The sequence below is a fragment of the Aspergillus ochraceoroseus genome (genome assembly GCF_002846915.1).
Source record: "Aspergillus ochraceoroseus IBT 24754 chromosome Unknown P175scaffold_3, whole genome shotgun sequence".
NCBI classification, from domain to species: Eukaryota; Fungi; Ascomycota; class Eurotiomycetes; order Eurotiales; family Aspergillaceae; genus Aspergillus; species Aspergillus ochraceoroseus.
In genome coordinates, this window is record NW_024468478.1 from 1350494 (window position 1) to 1375645 (window position 25152).

The 25152-nt window shown below is 49.2% G+C and overlaps 10 protein-coding genes across 10 annotated transcripts; 3 read left to right on the forward strand and 7 right to left on the reverse strand.

Annotated features, from left to right (window-relative positions):
• Positions 1–38: 38 nt before the first annotated feature.
• On the reverse strand, positions 39–1751 carry P175DRAFT_0556684 (uncharacterized protein). Its single transcript, XM_040900711.1, has 3 exons — positions 1345–1751; positions 1015–1203; positions 39–932 (listed from the first exon to the last, which is right to left on the reverse strand). Exons 1-3 carry the CDS (start codon positions 1642–1644, stop codon positions 366–368), a joined length of 1056 nt encoding a protein of 351 aa, XP_040753124.1. The 5' UTR covers positions 1645–1751; the 3' UTR covers positions 39–365.
• Positions 1752–2662: 911 nt separating this feature from the next.
• Positions 2663–5592, forward strand: P175DRAFT_0522951 (putative glutaminase). The gene is made up of 5 exons (XM_040899288.1): positions 2663–2932; positions 2984–3395; positions 3452–4460; positions 4510–4640; positions 4724–5592. The coding sequence occupies exons 1-5, from the start codon at positions 2673–2675 to the stop codon at positions 5336–5338; spliced, it is 2427 nt and encodes an 808-aa protein (XP_040753125.1). The 5' UTR covers positions 2663–2672; the 3' UTR covers positions 5339–5592.
• A 317-nt stretch (positions 5593–5909) lies between these two features.
• On the reverse strand, positions 5910–7768 carry stm1 (putative telomere and ribosome associated protein Stm1). Its single transcript, XM_040896991.1, has 5 exons — positions 7604–7768; positions 7382–7400; positions 7091–7255; positions 6857–6989; positions 5910–6772 (listed from the first exon to the last, which is right to left on the reverse strand). The coding sequence occupies exons 1-5, from the start codon at positions 7622–7624 to the stop codon at positions 6229–6231; spliced, it is 882 nt and encodes a 293-aa protein (XP_040753126.1). The 5' UTR covers positions 7625–7768; the 3' UTR covers positions 5910–6228.
• A 520-nt stretch (positions 7769–8288) lies between these two features.
• P175DRAFT_0500614 (bZIP transcription factor) lies at positions 8289–10476 on the reverse strand. The gene is made up of 4 exons (XM_040896992.1): positions 10060–10476; positions 9463–9679; positions 8910–9404; positions 8289–8849 (listed from the first exon to the last, which is right to left on the reverse strand). Exons 1-4 carry the CDS (start codon positions 10243–10245, stop codon positions 8545–8547), a joined length of 1203 nt encoding a protein of 400 aa, XP_040753127.1. The 5' UTR covers positions 10246–10476; the 3' UTR covers positions 8289–8544.
• Positions 10477–12856: 2380 nt separating this feature from the next.
• pex19 (putative peroxisomal membrane protein receptor Pex19) lies at positions 12857–14086 on the forward strand (the record flags this gene model as incomplete). Its single annotated transcript, XM_040893636.1, has 2 exons — positions 12857–13900; positions 13991–14086. 2 exons carry the CDS (start codon positions 12857–12859, stop codon positions 14084–14086), a joined length of 1140 nt encoding a protein of 379 aa, XP_040753128.1.
• A 447-nt stretch (positions 14087–14533) lies between these two features.
• P175DRAFT_0492364 (uncharacterized protein) lies at positions 14534–15452 on the reverse strand (the record flags this gene model as incomplete). The annotated part of the gene is made up of 2 exons (XM_040895886.1): positions 14534–14727; positions 14807–15452. 2 exons carry the CDS (start codon positions 15450–15452, stop codon positions 14534–14536), a joined length of 840 nt encoding a protein of 279 aa, XP_040753129.1.
• A 1515-nt stretch (positions 15453–16967) lies between these two features.
• Positions 16968–17783, reverse strand: midA (putative cell wall protein; the record flags this gene model as incomplete). The annotated part of the gene is made up of 1 exon (XM_040895887.1): positions 16968–17783. The coding sequence occupies one exon, from the start codon at positions 17781–17783 to the stop codon at positions 16968–16970; it is 816 nt and encodes a 271-aa protein (XP_040753130.1).
• A 2325-nt stretch (positions 17784–20108) lies between these two features.
• P175DRAFT_0531262 (uncharacterized protein) lies at positions 20109–20553 on the reverse strand (the record flags this gene model as incomplete). Its single annotated transcript, XM_040899857.1, has 4 exons — positions 20109–20191; positions 20268–20382; positions 20442–20459; positions 20518–20553. The coding sequence occupies 4 exons, from the start codon at positions 20551–20553 to the stop codon at positions 20109–20111; spliced, it is 252 nt and encodes an 83-aa protein (XP_040753131.1).
• Positions 20554–20706: 153 nt separating this feature from the next.
• Positions 20707–23094, forward strand: ptpB (tyrosine protein phosphatase PTP1; the record flags this gene model as incomplete). The annotated part of the gene is made up of 4 exons (XM_040898370.1): positions 20707–20738; positions 21415–21842; positions 21930–22195; positions 22246–23094. The coding sequence occupies 4 exons, from the start codon at positions 20707–20709 to the stop codon at positions 23092–23094; spliced, it is 1575 nt and encodes a 524-aa protein (XP_040753132.1).
• A 685-nt stretch (positions 23095–23779) lies between these two features.
• On the reverse strand, positions 23780–25141 carry P175DRAFT_0456678 (VanZ family protein). Its single transcript, XM_040894634.1, has 2 exons — positions 25040–25141; positions 23780–24895 (listed from the first exon to the last, which is right to left on the reverse strand). Exons 1-2 carry the CDS (start codon positions 25062–25064, stop codon positions 24243–24245), a joined length of 678 nt encoding a protein of 225 aa, XP_040753133.1. The 5' UTR covers positions 25065–25141; the 3' UTR covers positions 23780–24242.
• Between the last annotated feature and the right edge of the window lie 11 nt (positions 25142–25152).

Sequence of the window (25152 nt, forward strand, 5' to 3'; positions counted from 1 at the left end):
TTACTTGGATATATAAATATAAATCACAGAGCGCTTTTCCATGGAATCTTAGACAGGGTTCAAGAGCATTCATTCCAATTTAACATGCATGGTATCGTGGATTCTCTCTCTTGTTTCTGTTTCTGTTTATATTCCTGGCTGGGCTTAGTTAGGTATACCCTCCTCCGTGTTGCCCCAATTCTCAACACATAACAAATAACAGCACCCCACACAACACATGTACAACCCCTAATCAACCAACCAAACACCAACCAAACACCTAGATAGAAATGCACTCATTCAGCATGCTACTAGTATCGGTACCCTCCGTATACACCTGACCCGAATAGACAGACAAGACATGTATTTTGTTGGGTACATGCATGTCAAATCATCCACTCCGAACCCCTCCCTTTCTCCGCCGTATTCATCAACTTCAGCAACCCATCAACGGCGTCGCCGCGCTGCCCCGTCTCCGGAACCGCAGCGCTGGGCGGACTACTCAATTGCATGGGCGATCCCGCCAGCGCGATATACGCATGCGTGCTGGATTCCGTATTGTTTCTTCGGTGGGATTTCTGCGTGGGGGTTTTTAACGGGTCTTCTTGGTCTTCTTCTTGGTCTTCTTCTGGGTCCTCTGCTTGGCTCTGGTTCTGGGCCGGAGTAATGGTTGGAGGTTGACGTGGTGTCAGTAGGGTATCATGTGCTTCGTCGTTGTCATCGTTATCTTCTTGCTCTTCTTCTTCTTCTTCTTCTTCTTCTTCTTCGGTGTGCGTTATTACGGGGGTTTGTTGCTGTTGCTGTTGTTGTTGTTGCTTCTGGGATAAAGTATACCCTGATAGTCTTGGGTATTTCCGACTATACGCTTCGAGCTCGGATACCCTGCGGTCGAATTGCGGGTCGCGGACGTGTCGCATGGCGTTTTGGATTCTGCTTCGTAGGAGGGTTGCTTTCTGTTTTTTTTTTTTTATTATTATTATTATTCAATAGTTGTTAGACATGGGTTTGGTATTTGGGGTGTGGGGTGATGTGTACTTCTTGGATGAAGAGCTTGCGTGTTTGGGGGTCCTCGGGGACGGAGCGTGGCTGGTTGGTTGGTTCTTCTGGTGCGGAGGGAGACGCTTGTATTTGTGCTTGGGATGAGATCTGGGCTTCGATTGGGGGTTGGTGTGTGTTCAGTGTATTCTGCTGTTCTGTTTGTTCGGCCGTGTCCATCGCGTTGGGCTATATCGAGTTCGGTATTAGCAGGTCACGAACGAACTCAACAGGGGGGGGGGGGGAGAGGGGGATGAAGAAAAAGAGAGGGAAAATAAGGATAGAAGAAAAAAATAGTCTCGCTTCTTCTTTAATGACAAGAAAACTCACGTTTTTCTCCTGAGCCACTCCCAAACGCGCATGCTGCAGAGAAGATGTGCCTGGTAACCTAGCAGTCTGCTGGACAGGCAGAGATCCGCCAGTCGTGGAGTTCTCATCATCCACCTGATGAAAGGGACGTTTGTGGGCAGTGAATAAGGGTGAAGGAAGGAGCTTTTTGGGAGAGGAGGAGTCGTTGAGAGTCCGTTTGATGGGGGAAGATACAGGCGACAGACACGCGTTGGCACTCTTTTCACTCAGAATTCGCCGGCCGTCTTTGACGGAGGTGGGGTGAAAATCGGGTAGAGGCATTGTATGAGAATTTCTTTGCAATTCCTGGAGGGGAGATCAATGGGGGAATATTGAATCCAGGTGTCGGATGGAGGAAGGTAGGTGTATGTCTGGAGGGACTTTTTGAGGGCATACCGGAACCCACCCGATATTGGTATATAGCGTGTGTCCCACGCGTCAAGCCTCCGTCCGCCCTTCTTTGCTGGATCTAAGACACTGACTGATCTGGATCGAAAATGAGAACATCCAGAGCCGCCAGGGATAATTAAATGAAATTCAATTCCTCTGGGTTTTGCTTTCACTGCCACAGGTTTGTTATGGCTGCTGAGTTGACATTGACGCGTCGGTACGGAGTATTCTGGGGACATTCTGAGCCACTCGTGAACAGTTTGAATGGGGGGTTTTTTTTTTCTTTCTTTTTTCTTTAATATATGCAGAGACATACAGGAAGTCTGTCAAGGACTAATGTACTTAAATCAAGTCTTTCGTTTTCCTGTGGTTTTCATAACGCTGTCTGTCTATTCCCTACCTAGGGACCTTGAATGCGTAACAATTCGTACCTAGGTAGAGATGAGAGACTTGTATCTTCTTATGTGGATTTAAATATGAAGAACAAGAAGAGAAGAACATAGATTCTTCAATATTAAAACCACAACCGAGGAACTACCCAAGTGCTATAGGTAGGTATCTATACAACTGTACAAAAACAACCTCATTGGATCCCAAAAAAGCAACAGGAGCTTTCCCCGCATTTCATCCATTTTCTTCCTGCATTCCATCCTTTAATCCCTCTTCTTGCTTCATTCTCTCTCTCTTGAATCGTAGTAGATCCCTTTCTATTGTTCATGTGAGGAAGAATCCGGATTGATTCATTGCATCATCATCATCATTATCGTCATCATAATTAGGGTGTCCATCTTCCTCTTCTCATCTTGTCTTGGTTATACTGCTTGGTTACTATCTACCATCTCCCCTCCCCCCCCCCCCCCCAATACCCTTGCTACCAGTCAGATAGTTGCTCACAATCACTCTCTCTTCCTCGCACCGATATGCGACCGTCGTTCGCAGTGCTGGCAGCCGCCGTCCAGGCTGCCGTGGGCACTGCCTCCACCCTCACTCCACCTGTTCTGCCCTTGATTGTGAGGAATCCCTACCTTAGCACCTGGCTCGGCAATGCGAGAGATGTTCCATGGTCCAAATGGCCCATGTTCTATACAGGGGAGGAACTTGGTCTTTCGTTGATGGCCCAGGTCCCCAGCACCGATGCCGTTTACCCTCTTTTAGGGAAGCCCCATGAAGCCCTATCGGAGTATGCGTATTGAATCGGTTCCCTCGGTTTTCAGCTCTAACGAGGACATAGATCATCAAACTTCAAATTTCCTACGTATCTTGGGGCTCATTACGATGCATCGACGACTAACCTGACCTACCGGATTGACTTAAACACCTCATCACCCTCGTCTCCTGTCGACATAACCGTTTCCTTTCTGTCCCCGATCACCCCAACATCGACTCTGCGGCAGTCGATTCCCGCTTCCTATATCACAATCTATGTTCAAAGCGATGTTACGGTCAATGTCTACATGGATATCAACGGTCGTTGGGTCAGCGCAGACCCAGCAAGCCAAATCACCTGGCAGTACGACAACGGGCTAGGCTCTGGCAACAAGCCGACGCTCCAAAGATGGCGGCTCCAAAGACAGTCACAGTTATTACTGTCTGAGATCCGAGATCGAGCCGAATGGGGCACTATTCACTTCACTGCACCGGCGGTGCGTGTTCCACTAACTCCCCAACCGCCCACCCCCTGTTGCTAATGATAAACTAGGATGTTCAATACCAATCGGGGCCGGCCCCGTTAGTGAGACGGGCGTTTGCGGCGAAAGGCTCCTTGACAAATGTCAACGATGCCACCTTTCGTGCGATCAGGGATCGGGAACCAGTCTTTGCCTTCTCCAAGTCCTTCGTGCCCTCTCGTAAATCAGGACCAGTCAGCGGCAGTGTAACCTTCACCATTGCCCTGATCCAGGATCCAGTCGCCCAGTTCGCCTCATCCCGTGGTCTCACTCTGATGCGACCTCTCTGGAAGGCCTGGTTTGGAAATGTCGAGTCTTTGCTCACCTTCCATTATAAGGATTTCACCAATGCCGCACGCCTGGCCTCTGATTATTCGACCCAGCTAGCCCACGATGCCTACCAATCCGGCGCTCAGGATTATGTCGATATTGTTGCGCTCTCTGCACGGCAAGTTATGGGTGCGACAACCTTTTCTGGCACCCCAGACGACCCAATCTTGTTCCTGAAAGAGATCTCCTCCGACGGAAACTTCCAAACCATCGATGTCATCTTCCCATCATTCCCCTTCTTCCTGTACACCAACCCGCGCTGGCTGGCATATCTCCTAGAACCTCTGATAGAACATATGCTGAGCGGACAATACCCTAACACGTACGCCATGCACGATCTGGGAACCCACTTCCCCAACGCCACTGGCCATCCAGATGGAAATGACGAGTACATGCCCGTGGAGGAGTGTGGGAACATCCTCATCATGGGTCTAGCGGTGGTAGACTCGTTGCTCTACGATAAGGATTCTGCTGCATCTTCTATTTGGTCTGCTCAGGGCGAATCCACGACTCCAATGTCTGGCGAAACTGCAGGGTATTTCCCCCTGAACGAGTTCCAGGTTCTTTCTGGAATCGACAAGCAAGATGGAAAGTGGGGAGGCGGTGCGCTGGGACGGAGCCAGGCACAAAAATGGATTCAGCGTAGTTACAACCTTTGGACCCAGTGGACTGGCTATCTGGTAGAGTTCTCTCTAGAACCTGCTAACCAACGTAAGTCGCTCTTTATGCAATCTTAGCAATCTCACTAATATCCGCCTAGTCTCTACGGATGATTTCGCTGGCTGGCTCGCGCTCCAGACGAATCTAGCCCTAAAAGGCATCATCGGCATCAAGGCTATGAGCAAGCTGGCTGAAGTAGGTGGATACCACGATGACGTCTCATACTATAAGGTAACTCTTCTTCTTCTTCTTCTTCTTCTTCTTCTTCTTCTTCGATAGCTGAACCATTTGACCGGCTAATACATGATTTCAAGAACATCTCCGACACCTACATCGCCAAGTGGGAAGAGCTCGGCATGTCGCGAGACGGATCGCACGCCAAACTCGCCTATGACTGGTACGGATCCTGGACAACTATCTACAACCTCTATGCCGATGCGCAACTCTGCTTCCACCTCGAAGGCACTAGCCTCGACCCATCATCCACTTACCAAGACTACGACCAACAACAGCCGCTCAAGCCACCCAGTCCATCCGCGCCCACCTCCAGCCCAGGCTTCGTCCCTCATCACATCTACACCAAGCAATCTGCCTGGTACCACAACGTCCGTCAAAAATACGGCCTCCCCCTAGACAGCCGCCATCTCTACACGAAAACAGACTGGGAGTTCTTCGCCGTCGCCGTGGCCAGCGAGTCTGTGCGCGCCGAGATCCTCGAGTCCGTCGCCAAATGGGTCAACGAGACCAACACAGACCTCCCCTTTACGGATCTCCATAACACGGAAGGCAGCGGCGGCTTCCCCGGTCCGAATTTCTTTGCCCGCCCTGTGATTGGTGGCCACTTTGCTTTTTTGGCCTTGCAGCGGGCTTGTAATGGCAGCGCCATGGAGGGGCTCGCGTTTTTGGATGAGATGCATGATCGAGGTTGAGAACCTAGTCGATGTGAATGGTAACAAGCATGAGTCTGGCTTTGGGTCTGGCTCTGGCTCTGGCTACGTACGGTTCTAGGGGTGATGACTTGTAACGGTGGCTCTGGCTGTCTCGTATTGTATCTTGTTTGGTTAGATGTGTGGCTGACTCGTTGGATATATATATATATATATATATATATCTGGATCTATAACTACGTATGTACGTATGTATATAAGTATGCATGTATGTATGTGCGGACAGCATCTCCACGGCACTATTTAAATAATAAGTACTCCGCACTCCGTACACTAAAGCATTTAGTTCCTAGCGGGCCCTGCTAGAAGTCTGAAGATACCGAGGGACTGCACTATATCGAGAAATATACAACAGAAAAGCACTATTATTGGACAGGTATTGATCCTCAAGGACCGAATCATATGAATGGATACCGTATAATGTATTCTTTGACCGATGAATGCTACACAAGTCTTCAGACTGTAATACAGAAGCAGATGACGAAACGAACAAAGGCCCTACATGAAAACCTACGCAATTACAAGGTCTGTTCTGTTTTGAATTCTCACTTTCCTATTTTTGACATTCAAATCAAATTACATGGGGAGGAGCCGCATCTTTTTTTTTTTGGGTTCGAAACAAAGAAACCTAAACGCGAGGATCGAATGAATTGTATCGTTCTTACTCTCGCCATTCCCACACTTGGTTCACGCAGACTTTCGGCGGAAGGATGAATATTGCCCTGCATGCGCTTTGCGTATAAATCCTTCTCGCATTCTTCCAAACCCTCCCCCCGCCCCTCCAGCGTATTCCTCTCCATCATGTAATTGACACAAGACATACTCCTTCAGAAAAGTTGCCGGGGGGGGGGGAAAGATGATGAAAGATTCATTTATTTGCCACCAAGAGTGGGGAAGTTCTTCTCGTCGACGGTGACGGGAGCGGGGCGGTCGGTACGGGGACCAGCACCACGGCCGCCACGGCCAGCGCCAGCGCCACGACCACCACGGCCACGGCCACCACGAGGAGCATTGCCGCCAGTGCGGGGGGCCTCGACGAAGCGCATGTCGACATCGACGAAGTTCTTCTCCTTGCGCTGTCTCTCACGCTTGGACTTATCATCCTTGCCCTTAATGTAGGCATCCTGCTCCTCTCCACGCTTCAGCTCCTTAGCAGCAGCCCACTTCTTGTCGACCTTGGCACCCTCGTTGGCGGAACGGACAGGCTTGGCGCTCAGGTCCTCCTGGGCAGCCTTCTCGGCCATGTAGTCGGCAAAGGACTTGGACTTGTCGGCGGGCTCCTTAGGCTCCTCCTCAGCAGGCGTCTGGGGCTCATTCTCGTCAGTCTGGGCAATCTTGTCGCCGGCCTTCTCATCATCCCAGGTCTTGTCGCCGCTCTGGTTACCCCAGCCCTGGTTCACCTGTTTGCGGGTATCACTTTACACACCAGATAGGTTAGCTGTGATAAACTCATCGATGCTATTAGTTTTCCGGGGGAAAAAAAAAAAGAATAAGGCTTACGTCTGGCCAGTGCGGGATTGGCGGTCATGGCGAGGGGGACGACCACCACGGTCGAATCGTCGGCTGGGCTCCTTGCCCTCCTCGGTGGGCTTTTCACGGTTGGTGCGGCTGCCGGCGTTACGGTCGCGGAAAGCTAAAGAACAAAGGAATCGGGATCAGCTGGATGCCACGCCAGACACGCACACACACACATATATATATATATATTAAAATCAACAGAGGGAGACTACATACCGGCCTCGTTGCCAGTGAAACGTCCACCACGGCGAGGGGCAGACTCGGCAGTACGGACGGGAGCCTCCTTAGGGGCATCGCGCTTGCCATGTCGAGGAACTGGCTTATCTAGGGCTTTTGTGGGAGGCTCGGGTTCTCTGTTGGGGTCGAATTCGGGATCATTGCCTATTGCGGGGGGGAAAGAAGGTCCAGGTTAGAATTGATATTGAAACATAAAAAATGGGTACCAAGCGTCGGAAAGAACGAGGTAATCAGGGTCATAAGCGATATGATGGGCAAGGTGAGAATTACCAAGAAGCTCGTAGAGGTTCTATAAACACAAAAAAAAAAAAAAAAAAACAACTCGTTAGCATTTGATGTTATCCATTGACTCGTGGAGATCTTCTTTTGATCGTTTTCTCTCTCTCTCTCTCTCTCTCTCTCTCCGTCTTGCTTTCCATCTCCAGTAGAGCTGAAAGACAAGAAAGACAAAAGAACACGAGTCGAGGAATCCCCCCCGCTGGCCACACATACCTTGGACCGGACGTCCGCCATGACGCCTGGTTGTATGAGGGGCCTTCCGGGGGAAGGCTCTCTGTTATCGCAGCAATTCGATTCGGGGCGGCGAGGGCTCAGGAGGGAGACAACGCAGGCAGAAAACCTCGACGAGGGTGTCGGTATCTGACGTCTCCTTTTTTGGGGATGAGGATGGAGATTGATGAGAGAAGGGGCGACGGAGGTTTGGAGGCAACGTTTGTGGTTGTAGCGGACGAATCGGGTAAGGTTCGCATTGCTGCTAAGCGAATCTGCCGCTGCGGCTTCTGATTGGTTGGAACCTTCTAGGGCTTAGGGTATTGGCGTCACCGGATCTTCATCTCTACATCACCACCTCCCCTTAGGGTTCCCTAGGGTACACTTCGATCCCGATGTACCTACCAGAGACAGAGAAAAGAGAATGAAATACATTTATCAAATAAGTATACAATCACATCCATCTCAGTAATTAATATCCGCCAGAATATATACTCAGAAGAGTCGAGAGTTTCTTCCCCCAACTGCTCGGCAGCCGTGCAGGAGTCTTGTAAAGCATGCTATACATCAATGATCTTCAACTTGAAATGTACATAACTGTGGGTTTCCCGTCTTCTTTTCTGGTCTCCTAATACTCCATCAGATCTTTGTGATCCCTTTTTTACCTTTTTTACCTTTTTTACCCTTTTTTTTTTTTTTTTTTTTTTTTTTTTTGGATGAACAGCAGCCAAGGACACCTACGTAGTCAACAGAAAACAAATGGTATCAACCACCTAACGCCGGCTAATGCTCAAAGATTCAACTTTTTGTCTGCCAGTGTTGGGCACCCACAAAATGAAAATTTGGTAAGAAACATGCCTGTCCGCGGCAGACAAGAAGGAAGAAAAAAAAAACATGTAGAATAAGGGACAAATCTCGCCGTTGATGGGATAATCAGTCGCTAATCATTGACGTGAATTATTTTGCTCGTAGCTAAAGGGAGTTTGGAAGTGCATGCTGGCACTCAGTCCAAATGGATCTGCATCCAGCATGGGTTCGTAGTTTCCGAGAAGGGAACTGGTGGTGCCGTAGGCGCCATTAGGTCCTTCTCCAGAGTGAGAGTGGTAGGCGGTTATGCCGTGAGTCGTCATGGGATGCGAGGCGCCTGGGACGGGCGCATTCGCATTGAAACCGGGAACAAAGGGGGACGCCGACACAGAAGAGTCGTGTTCTTCGTCAATCATATCCACCTGCGCGTCATATTCTTGCTCTAAGAAATCAGGTTAGATTTTCCATCCACAGCGAACCCACAGATACAAGGAAGATTTACCGAGCTGGTCATAATGTTTTTGGAAAGGAGACGGGTAATATGCGGACGGTCCCCGGGGGCCTCCTCGAGGTCCTAGGCCACTCGACTTCGGCTCGGTGGGTTCGGGTTGGCCAATGCTCACCGGCGGAGAGGATTGGCTGATATTTCTCGAGTGGGAAAGCATCTGGGAGCGTGCATGTTGTGCCTGGGGATCGACGGTGGTCGATGAGAATGTCGTTTGGAACCCATAGCCAGGGGACTTCGCATGAGATGGCGACGAGACATGGGAAGGCGGGGTAGCTTGAAACTGCGGTGACGGCATCCCATATCCATCCCGCGACTGAGAAAGACTGAAGGGTTCTTTCGGGGCAAGACCGCTGGGGTGTCGTTGGGCCGAGTTTCGGTTAACGGCCGCTTGCTGCAACGAGGGCGTCTTTGCCGACATGGGGCTCGGCTTTCCGGGACCCGCACTAGGAGTTGCAGCCTTGAGTCGCAATTCCGCTTGAACATCAATCCCTGGGAATAAGTCAGTCTCTATATTCTCGGGATATCGCCAATGAGTCGGGTGGCTAACCTTTTTCCAGGAGGATGCGTTCGAGGAGGGAGTTCTTGTAACGCAACATTAAGCATTCGTCCGCGGCTGTGCGATGGTTCTGCTGCAGGGTCTGCAGGGTCTCTTCATTGTGCTTGATGGTCGACTCGAGTTGACGGATATACTCTGTACGACGTTCCCGAAAAGCGGCCTGGGCCTGTCGGTTGCGCTGCTTACGTTCCTCAGAGGTAGCATAGATCTGGCCAAAGTCAGTTTTTTTTTTCTTTTTTCTTTTTTTCTTTTTTCTTTTTTCTTGGACAAGATCCGGGATCAGATAAAGCACAAGATAGCGAAAAGCTCCAGGGCGATATGCAGGAATATGACAGGACGATAAGGATGATCAATAGGAATGATAAATGATAAACACGATACGATGCGGGGCCCCGGATTGAACAAAGGGGGGGGAGGGAAAATAAAAATAACAACCACAAAAGATAAGGGTAGCAAATAAGAAATGAGAATGAATAAATATAATATAAAAAGTAAAAGTAAAAGATAAAGATAAAGATAAACCCTTTATAAAAAAAAACATATAAAGAGCAAGGTAGGGATGGGGAGGGCAGGATCGATCTTACGTACAGGTTTTCTTCCACCTTTTCGTTTCTGTGTTTGAGCGACATCCGGTGTCAAGACCTCACCTTCAGGATCAGGCGTGGACACTGCGGAGCTGATCGAGCCTTCGAGCAGAGGTTCTGTTTTGGGGACGACCGGGTCCATGGCCATATCATTTTGAGTTGGATGGGAGGTCTCGACCATAGAGACCATTTGAGTCTAATGAAGGGGGAATAGTCTAGAGAGGGGGAAGATATTATTCCAGCTACCCCTCTCTCTCTCTCTCTCTCACACACACACACACACCCACCCACAAGTAGTCTTCTTTAATTTGCCCGTTTATCCCCCCTTTGCCGATGAGATGGAAACACCCCCCAGACCTAGCTGGGGTTGAATGATGAGAAGGATTTGTAAACAGAAAGCAGGAGGGGGGGGGGGGGGGGGAATAAGGAAAGAAAGAAAGAAAGAAGAAGAGAGAGAGGGAGAGAGCTAGTCCAAAGTGCCAACCACCACGATGATGATGCTGATGATGTTCTCTGGACGAATAATAGCCAGGCAACACAAGAAAAGGAATTTCCCCCCGGCGGGGTTAAAGGAAGAAATCAGACGCAAGAAACGCGCGGCTGGGCGGCAGAGAGGGACGTGCGAGGGGTAGACGAGGCAGCGAGAGATAGTGACATAAAGGAAACAGAGGAGAAGAAGCAGAGTCAGTTGGAGAATGAGAAGAAAGGGCGAGGAAGTGGTCGAGGGGGGAAGTTGTGAGGTAAAATTATTTACTAAGAAGAACAGGATTTTAATAAAGGAATAAAAAGGAAAAGAAAAAAGGAAAAGAAAAAAAAGGAAGAAAAAAAGGAAGAAAAAAAAAAAGGCAGAAAAAAAAAAAAATTCAAAGTTCTTCTCGTGGAGAATTCCAAACTTCCAATTTTTTTAGAGAGAGAGAGAGAGAGAGAGAGAGTTAGGAACTGCTTGCATCCAACTTAATTAAAACTGGGGATCTTTCTGGAAACAATTTCTTTCCCGTTTATTATTCTTCTTCTTTCTTGTTCATAATATTGGCTTTGTATTGACTCTCGAGTACCTAGCGAAGTATTCTGCTATTCTTCTTACCATCTCTTTACCTCAACCACCCATTCTTCATGATACTACGTACTAACCATACCCAGTACAAACAGACGAGAAACTGATCCTATTATATGTTGCTGACCGGAGAAAAGTCTTGAGTGAAGGGGGGGGGGTTTTTTTCTCTCTTTTCTTCTCGGGCACGGCACCTAGATCCACAATTCCCTTCTGCGTCCTCGAGGTTAACAGGCTACACAAAGTCAACCCTAACCCAAGATCCGCCTTAAAAGGCCAGGAAGGCGGGAGGCGTCGCTCGTTACTCGTCCGTTGAGGCCTCTGGTGGCCCGTCCGTCGCCGCCGAGTCGCCGACGCGGCGACGCCATCTGTTTCCCCATACAGACAACAGGTGGAGAGGTTATTAGAGCCACCGTGGGTTGGCCTTTGGAAACTACTCCATATTTTCTCCCTAGAACATGCCATATCCATATCTACATACCGGAGTGCATGAAGAGAATGGAAGGGGGGGTCAACCCGTTCTATTCATTCCCATTCGTTCCAGGAATCCGAGGAGGTATTCTCGTGCCAGCCTCCGAACCCAGGATGAGATGAGATGAGACGAGACAGGGTTACAGAGGTGTGACCTGCAAACCATCGAGGTGCGCCCCATCCGGTTAACTTGAACCGGGTTGTCTCCTGGAGCTTGAGGCTTGAGCCAACAGGGCGATCGAAAGGAATATATCCGCGGAGAAGTTGGCAGCTTCAGAGATTCTTTTTTTCTAGTTACACCTACACGATATACTAACTGTACTTTGTGGAGGGTAATATTGGATTCCACTCTGTACCAGAAGAAAAAGAAGAAGAAGAAGAAGAAGAAGAAGAAGAAGAAGAAGAAGTTCGGAAATACAAGCCTATTCGAGCATCGACTAAATTTCCTTCTTGAGCGATGAGCCTGTTCCACCTGGCCTGGTTCTCGGGTGACTGATTTAGTACACTCAAGCGTCAAGACAATGAGGATGGAAATCTGAGTCTTCTGACAATCACAGCTTCACCAAAAAAAAGGAATACCAGAAAAACCACCCAGGATGAAAAAGAAGAAAAATAATGCAAATGAATCCCTTTCTCTTGTTTCCTTTTTGCAAGTTCCAGCATATTTGGGATTCGGACGGACAGGATAGTATGATCGGCGAGCTCCGTCTGGGGAGAAGGAGAGCGTAGGAGAGCTCCGATGTGAAACCTCCTATACCGGAGAGGGATCCTGATGGTCTGATGTCTGTTGATGAACAGAATCATATCATCTTAATAACCTGGAAGAATCAGAATCAGAAAAGAGAATCAAGGTAACCAAGGTAACTATGGAGCATCGGGGTTGTAAGGTAATTAGTAGTTTCATTCATCCATTAACCTACAATTCTCATTCAGTCATGATTCATGATTCATTCTGGATGATTTCATCTAACGAGAGTTAACTACCTACCAACTTGATATCTTGAGGAAGCAAAATGTCCAACAACAATAACAACCGCGGCTTGTCGGTTCCTCCACTCTCTCTGTCAGTCTGTCTAGATTTGTTGCTTATTCAACATTCAATTCTCCGCCTTCACATGAATTTAGTCCTATCTTGTCCGTCCCAATAGCAGCAACCTTTTCTTCTCTCTCTCTCTGTGTCTCTCTCTTACTATTCTTACCCGCGAGACCCAGCCCTTGCATCTACAATTAGTGATTCCGTGATTCGGCCTCTCTCTCTCTCTCTCGGCTGTCACAGATCATGGCATCTTCAACATCGCCCGCGTTAACGGCAGAGCAGACTCAGTCTCAACCCAGTGTCCCAGGGACCGAAGAAAACAAGCAGGAAAAAGAACAGACTCCAGTTTCTACAACGCCAGCTCCACACCAACCAACCCCCGAAAACAAAGACGACGATGAATCAGACTTTGATGAGTTGGACGACGTCCTCGATGACTTCAAACCCAAACCGGCCGCCGGCGCCACCACCACCACCACCACCACCACCTCCTCCTCGTCCTCACTCCCACCAGTCGCCGCAGGCAGCGCGGATGAAATGGACGAAATCGCCTTCATGAGCCAGCTTGAAAAAGACATGGCCAACATGATGAGCCAGGCCGCGCAGCAATCCGGCAGAGCAGACAACGAGGGCTTCGAGAACGGAATCCACCAGGGCGCAGACGCATTCACGAAACAGCTCGAGGAGAGCGGGATCCCGCCGGGGGATTTTCTCAAGCAGCTTCTGGCCGATGTGATGGCCGAAGAGGCGGCCGCGAATGGCGGTGATTCGGGCGCTGCAGCGACAACGAGCACCGAATCCGAATCCGAATCTACATCTACGCCGAAGTCTGCAGCTGGCGCTGGCGCTGGCGCGCCACCCCCGGACTCCTTCAATGATGCCATCCAGCGAACCATCAACCGGATGAAAGAATCAGGGGACAAAGCCACCGCCGCCGCAGAGGAGGACAACGCCGATGACTTGATCGCGCAACTGCTCAAGGCCCTCGAAGCCGGCACGGACGGCGCCGCCGGAGACGACGAAGGGGACCTCACCAAGATGTTTATGGGGATGATGGAGCAGCTCTCGAATAAGGACATGCTGTACGAGCCGATGAAGGAGCTAGACACAAAGTTCGGTCCTTGGATCCAAGAAAACAAGGGCAAGGGCAACGTGTCCGAGGCGGATATGGCGAGGTACGAGGCCCAGGCGATCCTCGTCCGACAGATTGTGGCCAAGTTCGAGGAGAAGGGTTATACGGACGAGGATGCGAAATGTAGAGAGTACGTTTGGGAGAAGATGCAAGCGGTATGTTTTTTTTTTTTTTTTCCCTCTTGTTTCTTCGGTAGAATTAAGCAAAATCAACCCATACTGATGATCTTGATATTCGGAATGCAGATGCAAGCAGCTGGAAACCCGCCCGACGAACTCGTCGCTAATCCCTGGATGGATGATTTGAACAAAGGTGGTGTCCCCGACTGCCCGCAGCAATAACCACCACCACCACCACGTACACGGTAATACCTACCGACCTCCTACATATAGCACTGTTACTTGAACACGATTTAGGGCGGTTTATCAAAAGACTGCTTAAAGATTGTATTGAAATCCTTTCCTTATACTTCTTCCCGACACGACTTTGTACATACATATATATCCCTATCCTATCCTATCCTATCATACAGCGTGATACCCAGCCATCCACCTAATAATACCCGAAAAGTGAAAGTGAAAGTGAAAGCTTCTTTTTCCTACCACCTAGTAGAAGCATCGATCGAGAAAGTAATCTCCGTGGATTTTCAAACACTGCCATGACCGCCAGCGACCAAGAGCAGAACGAACAAACGAACAACCAGTATTTTATGCACGCAGGCAGGCAACAGGAAAAAAAATCCACTCCCCGAAACACGCCCCTCCTACCTACCTACCAAAAACAGCACCTTAAAGAGACATATCCATATCCATATTCTGGCTGGGCGGACTGTGGTCCGCCAAATCCATAAAGATATCATCGTACTCGTCATCGCTAAATGACGAGCTTGCCTGGCCTGGTGAGACCCCGGGATCCGGGAACTCCATTTCCAGGGCACGTTCTTGTTCGAGATACTCGTGTAGGGCTTGGATTTCCTCTTCATCTAAGACCTTGTTAGATACTCGCCAAAAAAAAAAAAAAAAAAAAAAGAAAAGAAAAAGGAAAAGGAAAAGGAAACTCACCAAATCCTTCTTCTACTGTTCCTTCTCCTCGCTCAGATTCGAATTCAGATTCAGATTCAGATTCAGATTCAGCCTCATGCACTCCGATCGCCTCGATTTCCGCCCGGCGCCGCATAGACTCGATCCACTTCCTCTGCTCCGCGAGATTCTCCATGAACATCAGGTGCTCGCCGCGGGGCTCGAACCGGCCGGCCTCGCGGTCCTGCTTTATGCGGGAGAGGAACGCGTTGCGGCGCGCGGTTCGGGCGGAGGGCGAGGAGGACGGGTTAGTACGAGGGCGTGTTCGGGGGGACTGGGACTGGGACTGGGACTGAGACTGAGACTGCGCGACGAAACGGTGCGAGATGGTATCTCTGTACCGCTGTTCGTAGGTGGATGAGGTTTTGGAGCGCGAGGAAAGAGTTTGATGGTCGGTTGGAGGTGCGCCCCCTGCGCTATTGGTGGGTGGTGGTTCGGTGTAGAATGTGAAGAGTGGCTGTGGTTGTGGTTGTGGTTGTAGGGGTGGAGGTGATGAAGCGTGGGTGTTTGGTTCTGTGGAATAGGCGGGGAGTCTGCGGGGGGACAGCGGGGATGGGCGTGCTGGTGTCCAAGGGGATGCATTGGACAGAGGGCGGAATTGCTGCATTGGAGGCAGCGCAGCGAACATGGTGGTGATTGAAGAGTGTTGTGTGGTGAAGTTGAGGGAGGATTTGATGGATGCGGCAAGTTCTTTTTTCTTTTTTTTTTTGATGAGGTGACGCGTGGAGTAGAGTTCAATCAAGAGATAGGCACATAAATCCTTTAGATAGTCGTCAAGTACATCAGGGTCTTAAAGTGATGATACTCCGTACATCGCAGTTGAAGTGGCTGGACAATCTTGATGGCGACAGAATCGCGAGTCGCGTCTTGAACGATGCAGGGATGACGCGGGGTCACGGGAGGCTAAACCAAAACAAGACATATCGCATTCCTGAGGCTGCAAGGCACCTTTACTCCACTCTCATCTATATACCTGGGTACATTCAGACTGTCATTCCACGTGCTTGCTATGCATCACAGATCACAAACAAGCTCGTATTCCGAATCATACGCGATTGTCGTCTGCGCGGTCGGTCCTGATTCCGTCGTAGCGGTCGTTGTAGAAGTAGTAGAAGGAAATGATTGGCAGTCAAGCTAGCCTTCCCCAAACTTTCAAGAGAAACAGAAACTCAAGAACTTGACGGGTTGCATAAGCTCACGGGTCGCCAGACTTGACTGGATGAATAGCATGGGTGTAGTTCGTGTTAATCAACCTCCGGCGGCGCTATGGCTATTCCATATTGTGCTTGGGGATTTCTTCCGCGCCTGACTGGGCTCAAGAGCGGGGGATAAAGGACACACACTTGGTCTTGCTTGTTGGAATCCCTGCTATGTCTGTCTTGCTACTTTTGCTTAGGCGCTTGATGGCGGCAACGTGGTAACACGTTAGCCGTGGGCTGTGGAATTACAGACAGGGGTTGGGGTGGGTGTTGTTATAATTATCACGGGTGGGATGATCCCACGTCAGACAATTTGATGATTATGAATCATCCCCGCTAGCAGCTAACTAGATGGTGAAACAAAGGAAGAAAAGTGCGGTGCTGAAGTATTTCTGTCGATTAAATACGTACATATGATCAAATGAATAAGATATGCTTTTCCGGCTGCAGTTATAAGGCCAGAGTGCCACTCCTGGCCGTGAGAATAGAAGAAAAGAAACAGAAAATACATAGCTCACAATATCTCAGAAAAGGCTGTGCGTCGAGCGGGGGAATCGAAGATTGGCGAACCAACCATGAATGCTAAAACAAAATCGCTAAAGGAGTGTGGTCTTGAAAAAGGAATGACAGGGGGTCTATAAGAGAAACGCGACTGGGGTGTAGAATGCTTGCTGAAATAGCAAGCCGAAAGTAGAAACGAAGTAGGAAAGAAAAGGAAAAAAAAAATAGATCGAATGATTCCTCGCCCCAAAGCGCCAATAACTGCGTGATAATCGTACAAACTTTACAAATTTGAAAAGTAGTATCTTTCTACCGAGATGTCATCTGCTCTTCCCTACTCACCGACGAAAAGGACGACGGAAGCAGGGAATTTGTGAGTATTTTCTTAGAACGCATAGGGGTCGACCGTCTGTCGCCCTTGGGTTAGACATGAACAACTCAGATTAAAAGTTCGAAGCAGCATTGACTGGCCCAGGGTTGTGATATTGATCCAGAGTGGTCCTGAAGGGGGTGCCACCGCTGGGGTTAGGTGCCTTCTCTCGGGCACCAGAACCCACAGCAGTGCCACTCATGAGATCGGCAACATCGTCGTTATCACGAGCATTGCGCTTGCGGGCCTGAAGTCTCCACGCGACCACACCGATGGCACCAAGCAAGATAGCACCACCGACGCCGACCACGACACCAATAATGATTCTCTTCTGGGAATCCGACAGGCCAGAGTCGCTGGAGCCATCAGCGCCGCTCAGGCCAGGAGACTCGGTGGCGCTTGCATCGGTGTGAGTGCTGGTAAAAGTGGTGGGGACCGGTGTGCCACTGATAATCTCGGTGCTTGTGATGGTCGTGACGAATGCAGTCGCGGTGGACTTGGTGCTAGTACTGGAGGTGCTGGTGGGTTCCGAAGCAGTCGAATGCGACGATGTCGTCGTGGTCGACGACTCTGAGGTTGTAGAGGGCACAGTGGTGGTGGTAGTAGAAGTAGTAGATTCTTCTTCTGAAGAAGAGGAGGAGCTGCTCGTGCTGGAGCTGGTGGTGCTAGCAGCCGTGGTAGTGGTAGTTGTCGGCTCCGCAGTGCTCGTTGTGCTAGTAATAGTCGACGTGGTGGTCGAGGACTGACTGTCCGTTGTGGAAACAGAAGTCGCAGAGCTGGTAGAGTCGGTCAAGTCGCTCAGGGCGTCGGAGACGGCTCTGCTTTGGCCCATGGCGACAGCCACGAGGGATAGAGAGTAGAGTAAGAACGAAAGGCCTGAAAGACGCATGATGGGCTCGTGAAAGGCTACGAATCCTGGTCTGAATATGGAGCGATCGAGGCTTCCAGAGCCAGGATAATAGAAGTGGTCAAGGCGAAAGAATCTGGTGTGAACCTGAGGCTGACGGGATGCCCAACTCGTGACAGCTCAGGAGTAATCTTCGGGACGAGGGCGGGGGATTATTTCCAGTACGGTTGTCAGGGGAGAGCAGGAGGGGATGAACGAGTGACCACTACTCCGTACCGTGATGAAAAACGGGGGAGAAAGTAATTAGAAGGAAAAAATGGGTTGATATCGAGGAAACGACAGTGAGAGGAGAAAAGAGAGAGAGGGAGAGAGGGAGAAAGAGAGGGAAAAGACCAAGTGAGATAGAGAGAATGAAAAAGGACTGACTGGGGAAAAACCCTGAGGCATCCTTTTGCTCGACTCTTACTGGTTCCTCTGGGGGGCGAGAGCGCTAACTGAATTAGGCACATATGGTATTCCCTCCGTAACAGGTACCTAGCCTACCTACCTAGACACAGTAGTACCGTAGTACCTACGTACTATCCATGGATGTAAATTACATTTTCTCTTTTTATTTCTAGTTATTCTCCATTTCCTACTCTGGTACACCTTACCCAAGTTCAAACGGGCGGATTCCGGTAGAAATAAACCACGGGTCCAAGGGTGGTCAGCCTCTCCAGACTCAGGAGACAAAGCAGCCACTCATTCTGCGTCGTGTGAGACAGGGGCGGGATTTCTTTCTAGTTTCTACTAATAATACCTGAATAATACAAAGTCGGACGCCTGACCACCGAGACAATTTCCTGCCTCCCCGGTATTATGGAGAATTTTCTCTCCCTCCACTTCCAATAATCGAAGATCTTAAACGGGATCCGAATTATTTATGGAACTCCCTGAAATCCCGCGGTACTATTTTCGGTATATTCCAAGGAACTAACTTGTCCCTGTTCCATGTCACACTTCAAAGGGGTACTTATGTAACCCTTGGATACCTCACCAGAACAACGCACGAGATAGAGAATGTGCCAGTGGAATCTGTGCAGGTTCGTGTAATAATTATTCTAATTCGGATTATTATTTGGATTGGGACGCGAATAATTCTGCATTCAGGTACGCGCGCGCTACCGAGTACAATCTTGAATCAGGTATCCGAGATTTCCACTTGATCCGGGTGTGCCGACCCAACACTATGTAACGGGACATGTCAATCCTCGACCTTAGGTACCATATACATAGTAATTATAATCATACTCTAGGTAATCATAATTTCCTAGCAGGTACCTAGGGTAAAGCAAACAATAACTTAGTAGTAGCACCCTTCAAATTCTTCACAATCTCCGACCAAGCCGTGTCTCGAGGCCCCATTCCTCCCTGGCCTCTCCCATACTGTCCCTTCTCTGGAGTGACGAGTCTATACAGAGTACGTGACCCATTCCGATGCCCGGCTGGTCCATTAGGCTTTAGCTACCTAAGGTCTTACGCTACGGAGCAGTCCTGTCCAGTCGTATCCACCATCCACGCTGGCTCCATCGAATGATCGGCAAATAGACGCCAGGGCCGAGACACCTGTATTGAAATTCCCATACTCCGTAGGCTTTGTGGGCTCGTGGCTGGCTATTACAAGGATGTCGAGAGTTGCGGAACGTTCATCTTTTTGGGTGAGATTTCTTTGTTGGGTGTTTATTGGACGAATATACTTTCTTTCTTTGTCTTTCTATGTATCCACTGGTAAGTGTTGCTGAAATTCCAGGTTATCCGGCTGTATGGAGAATTAGCCGGTACTCAATACTTACTTGCCCCTTTGACCTTGGGCACATTTAAGCAGTTAGGGGTCAAATTTCAACGGAAGTATAATAATGCGGCCTTGGTTGTTTTAGCAACGCATAGCGCCGGATCCCTAGAGATTGCCGGGCCTATCTAATGAGGTACTGTACATTAAGTGGTTGGTTGCATTTCACAAATGCACAATACTCCGTACAGTCCTGTGCCTACTATTTACAGTACTTTTGCCTATTTCTCTTCGAACCCCACTAGGTATCTCGAACGGAGTGTTCGCAACCACCGAAATGAACAACTAGATGCCAAAATTCAGGTGTACGGAGTAGACCCGGGCCTGACCTGAACCGAGCGTAGTTCCACGTGCCAAGTATCTCGTCTCCAGCCGCCGAGGTAGATATCGACAAGGGAAGGACGAGAGCCAGGTCGAGAGCTATACAGATGGGCATCGTAGAGCACGATATTTCGTCATCGTATGGTATTCGAAAGGAAGGGCGGTCAACTTTGGTGATCGTGACATATTCAAGGAGTCAAGAATTCTCATCAAAGACGCTAGAGTTTATTTGGCGGCTTCCCTTTGAACTGGTCTTTGATTTCTTCCCTGAAGTACTCTAGAAACCGCTTTATTCCGGGACCTGAAGACAACAGGCGAGATCAGCATCATGCCAACACCCCCACTTCCAAGTTCCAAAGAAAGAATAGAATGTGTACCGTTATTCTCCAGCTTGGTACCTCCCATTTCCTCTGGAGGTACTCCGTGTCTTATGTGTTGGACCTTCCGATGAACTCTCCCAACCAGGCGATGAAACGTCGGGCTACCCAGCAGCTGGACGTGGAGGAATATTAGCATCGAGAGGAAGAATGCGGAAAATGCAAAACGCGTACCCTGGCAGTCAGCCAGACCTAATTAATTGAGTTGCCCATTAGTATAGGTACTTGGTTACAAAAACGGTCGAGTTACCTCAAAGGCCCGTAATCCAAACCATCGGAGAACCATCTTGGGATGGAATCAATAGTTCCCTCAGACTATTGTGCCGTTGGAGGAAAATCATCATCAGGGAAGGTTTTCAGTCAAGCATTTTGTCAGCAGCAGGTCTTGAGGGTCTATGGGCCAATCAGCAATGGGAACAACGGGTAAAATACCTCCTCGATGTCAGTGCTCAAGTGGGATGTATCCAGGAGGTTAGTTATATCTATGTTGACAGTTGAGCCAGGAATTGAAGGTACCTAGATACCTAGGTAGTCTGTTAGATCAAGCCTTAATCCTGACCAACTCTTTAAAAGGAGAATTTCCAAGATTGCCCGATTATGTAGTTCGTTACCGACATCTATTTTCGATCCCACTGATAATCTCGATCACGATAATCAACCTGAGGTTCTGAGTTAATTAATGCTACTAGTTAGTGTACAATTTTCTGATCCTGGAGGATAATTATTTCTCTCTCTTCTAGCAACTTCTGCTCCTTCTTCGCGCCTTTCTTCTTTCTCCTTTTGCTCAGCATCCTGAACCCTCCCAATACCTAGGTAATCTTTCCCCCTCCGAGGTAAAACTTGCCGCCACGTCTCAGCAAGGTGGGGGAGATTGCATCTTTCTAGAACTGTCGCGTGCGGCTTGGGGAAAAGATATATAGGAAAGTCCCATAATTTCGCGAGGGGTAAATTCTTTCATTCCTCTTTTTTTCTTTCCCTTCCTGCAACGAACGCGTTCCCTGCCTGCCGATCTCGCGGACTTGCCCAAGTGCTTCGCGGCAGCCATAATTACAACAATACGACCACTATTCAGACCTCTGATTCAACGAGTGGATTTGGTTCCCGTGGGATCTAAAAATCTGGCCAAGCAAATCTCGCGGAGGAGCAGCTTCCATAGCTGTCTCGATCTCTCCACGCTACAGATATCATCGTTGCCACCCCTTCAAAACCGCGCCTCTATCGATCCGTCTGACACTTCTGAGGGGAATATTTACGCCATTCCCACCTCCCGCTCTCTGTCCCCCGATCCTCCTAGTTTTCGCAGCGACTCTGCAAAGCTTAAATCGACTAGGAGACGGGTTTCCAAAAAGGCGCGCGGCGTCCTGGGTAAGGTTCGTGCCTTCCAGAGGATCGCTGCGGCCAAGATGGCGCATCCTACCATCAAGATCGACACGAATATCCTGTCGACCAAGCGCTCGCATCCGGAGGACAACGAGGACGGTGCTGAAATTATAGATGGGCCGGAGAATGATAACCCCGCACTGGAAGCCGGAGATAATGAATGCATCCCGCCCTTTCTTTGTCAGTCAGTTTTAGGTGGGTTTTTCGTTCCCTACTTTTCGAGAGCCTAGCTCATTTCTTATCACTTCGGTCCATGGGCTAATATTCGAACTATTCTATCAGAAATCCATCAGAAATTTGAAGACCTCGAATGGATGCAGCGAACACGAATCGCGGAAGGCATCCAGGCAAACGACCCCTCCCATCGTTGGGCGTTGGAGGGGGACCCCGAGGTCAAGGCTAGGAATCGATACGGGAATGTTCAAGCATGGGCAAATTCTCGCATTCACCTCCGGGTTCCTGAGGGTGAATGCGATTTCATCAACGCATCGCCTATAGTTCTCAAGGATTCGGTTTCTCTGGAGGAGCGGAGGTACATTGCGACCCAGGTAAGCGCCGGAGAGTTGACTTGAGAAAAGCACTGCTAAATTAGTGACAGGGACCTAAGATTGATAATATCTCTCACTTCTGGCATATGGTGTTCCATGAAAGCGAGGATGTTGGGGTTGTTGTTATGTTAACGCAGACGATTGAATCCGGTCGGGAAAAGTGCTCCCAGTATTTCCCACTTGACCTTGACAACCCTACGGTGCTTCTGCGGAGGGATGATAATGACCCATTTGTGGATGAAGATGAGCATCAGCATGGGGATGAAGACTTTCTTGGTCACCTGACACTCTTGGAGTGTACTTGGAATGCAGAGTCGAGATCCGAGATCCGAAAACTTGAGCTTACTCTAGGCGAGGAATCGAAGATCGTGTGGCATTTTCTCTTTGCGGGCTGGGCAGACTATTCCAAGCCTGTGGGTGAGGACCGCGACGCACTCCTCCAGTTGATCAAGTTGTCAGGGTCGAAATGCTCATTGCAGAACCCACGGATTGTACATTGTAGCGCTGGGGTTGGGCGAACCGGTACCTTTATCGCCCTTGACTATCTCTTGCAGGAGCTCGAGACCGGCGAATTACTGAAAGCTAGCGACCCAGAAACAGACCCTGTTTTTGAGACCGTCAACCAACTGCGTGAACAAAGAATGATGATGGTTTACAACGAGATGCAGCTCATTTTCATTTACGAAGTCCTGCGAGAGCAGACTGATGCCAAAATGGAAAGGGCCATATATGGTATTGCCCGGCGCCCATCGGAGACGAGGTCTGCAAAGATCGCCAAGCTTTCCAATGACTCCTACTTACCCGCCTACAAACCAGAGCTAGAAGCCGCAGAGGACCACCAGCCCAGCACCCCTATGAGAAGCAGTTCCGGAACCCCAGAAGTGTCCGATGATGAGTGAAACCTTCTGTCTCGGCTCGTTGCTGGTAATAGCTGATAGCTTGTTTATATTTATCGCCTAATGCCCTTTCTTGACACGCGGCTTGCATTCGGTCTCTCCTTTCTAATATCAATTCTCATGACTGCCCACGAGTTCTGATTTGCATACACTTTCATGTCTTGATTTTTCTTTTTGCGCGAACTTGCATACCGACTTGACCTACCTGTTCAGATCTGAGTTTCAATTTTAGTTTTATGATGGTTCGCTGCGCTTCTATTCAGAACATTGCCAATGTCTGTCTATTGTGTCTTTATTTACCATTGACTACCCTGTTGCAAGTTTCCGATGACGGCTCCAGGAGTGAGCCCCTTTATTTTCTTCTCTTTTGCTTTGGCTCCTCCGATAAGCCTAGATATGTTTTTACCATATTCTTTTTTACTTCTTGCATGTTATTTATTTTAGCTGTTCCTTCCTAGCATTAGAACTGGTGTATATCATACTTGATTTCGAACTTGGGATGGAATAAGCGATTATATCTATTTGTACCTTGTAGGGCTACTTGAACCTTGTTTTTTGCGTAGCTTGTATTACAAGACTTGGTTGTTTTCATTCATTGACCCTAGGGGTTGTATATAGAGAGATCCAAATTACAGGGCAGATATTGAGATATATATATATATATATATATATATATATATAATATTTAGGACGACTACCACCATTCGCGCCTAAGGCAAAACTCCTTTTTCAGTCCTATTTACACGCTAGAAACGAATCCAAGAAAGAATAAAAGAAAGAGAGACAGCGAGAGAAAAAGATACAGAATGTAGGTATACATATGAGCTCAATCGGATGCGTGCCGTGCCGTGCCACAACACAACATATTTCCTGGAAATCCAGTGCTGGGTTCATATCCGACGTAGCGTTTTTCTCTCATTTTGCCAAGGTCATGGTGGAGTTATAGTAGGGGAAACTCAGTAAGCGTGTAGAGAGAGAGAGAGGAGAGACCAAAATATCATAACTAGAACGAGTCGTGAGCAATCATGGCAACGTTACAGTAACATATCAGGTCAAAGCATAGAACCACCGAGCCTGGGGTCTCCAAAGTGAAGTGGCGGGATAACGGCGGTAACTGAATGAGGCAGAAAGGATAGAACGGATCAAACGATTTAATCACTCCTCTTCCCTCCCTCGACTCGATCACCCTTAAACGGGGAAGAAGTAGCCTTCTGGTCCTCGCGATCCGCCGCTGTAGTCCCCGTCAGAATGCTTGGATCGTCCCCATCCTCTGTATCCCAGTTATCGATGGCGTTCTCGTCCCAGTTGTCCACCTCCTGCTCGAGGTTTACGACGCCGGACTCCTGTGAGCCCAGTCCATCGCCGTCATGATGGTGGCCTGGTCCCATGCCTAGCTCGACGTCGTCGTCCTCTGCGCCGGACCCGTCGCCGAGAGCCCCGAAGCGGGACTTCCGGCGTCGCTCTAGCATGCGCCGGTGGTACCAGCTACACAGACCGACTGCGCCGAGGCTACCGACGATGTTGGCAAGGAGGTCGAACGGGTCGAATGACCGGCCATTGGGGAGGAGACCCTGTAGGATTTCGGATCCAACGCCGAGAACGAGCGTGCAGACGATGAGGGTGAGGTGGAGGGTGCGTCGGCGAGAGGTGTCTGGGATCCAGTAGAAGACGAGGGATATCAGGAAGAAGGTGACCAGGTGCAGAAGCTTGTCATTGGGTTGTAGTCGGGCTGGTACGGAGGAGGATTCGCTGTGGGGTAGGAGACCGATATAGGCGGCGAGAATGAGGAGGACGACGAAAGTACCTAGAAACCAGGATAGTCAGTAAGTAGCCAGCGCTTGGGGAGAGTATATGGGCCATGGTGGTCAGGTAACTAACAACTACAAATGGGATGCGATCGAAGAAGGAGGAACGAAGACAGAACGGAAAGCAAGGTAGAGGAACATACCGGCGAAAGGATAGCGGATTCGCATGGTGGAAATGAGCAATGTAGACGGGTGTAGTCAACCGATGAGACGGAGGATAATATGAAGCTGTGGCAGACGACAAGATCGGATGGAT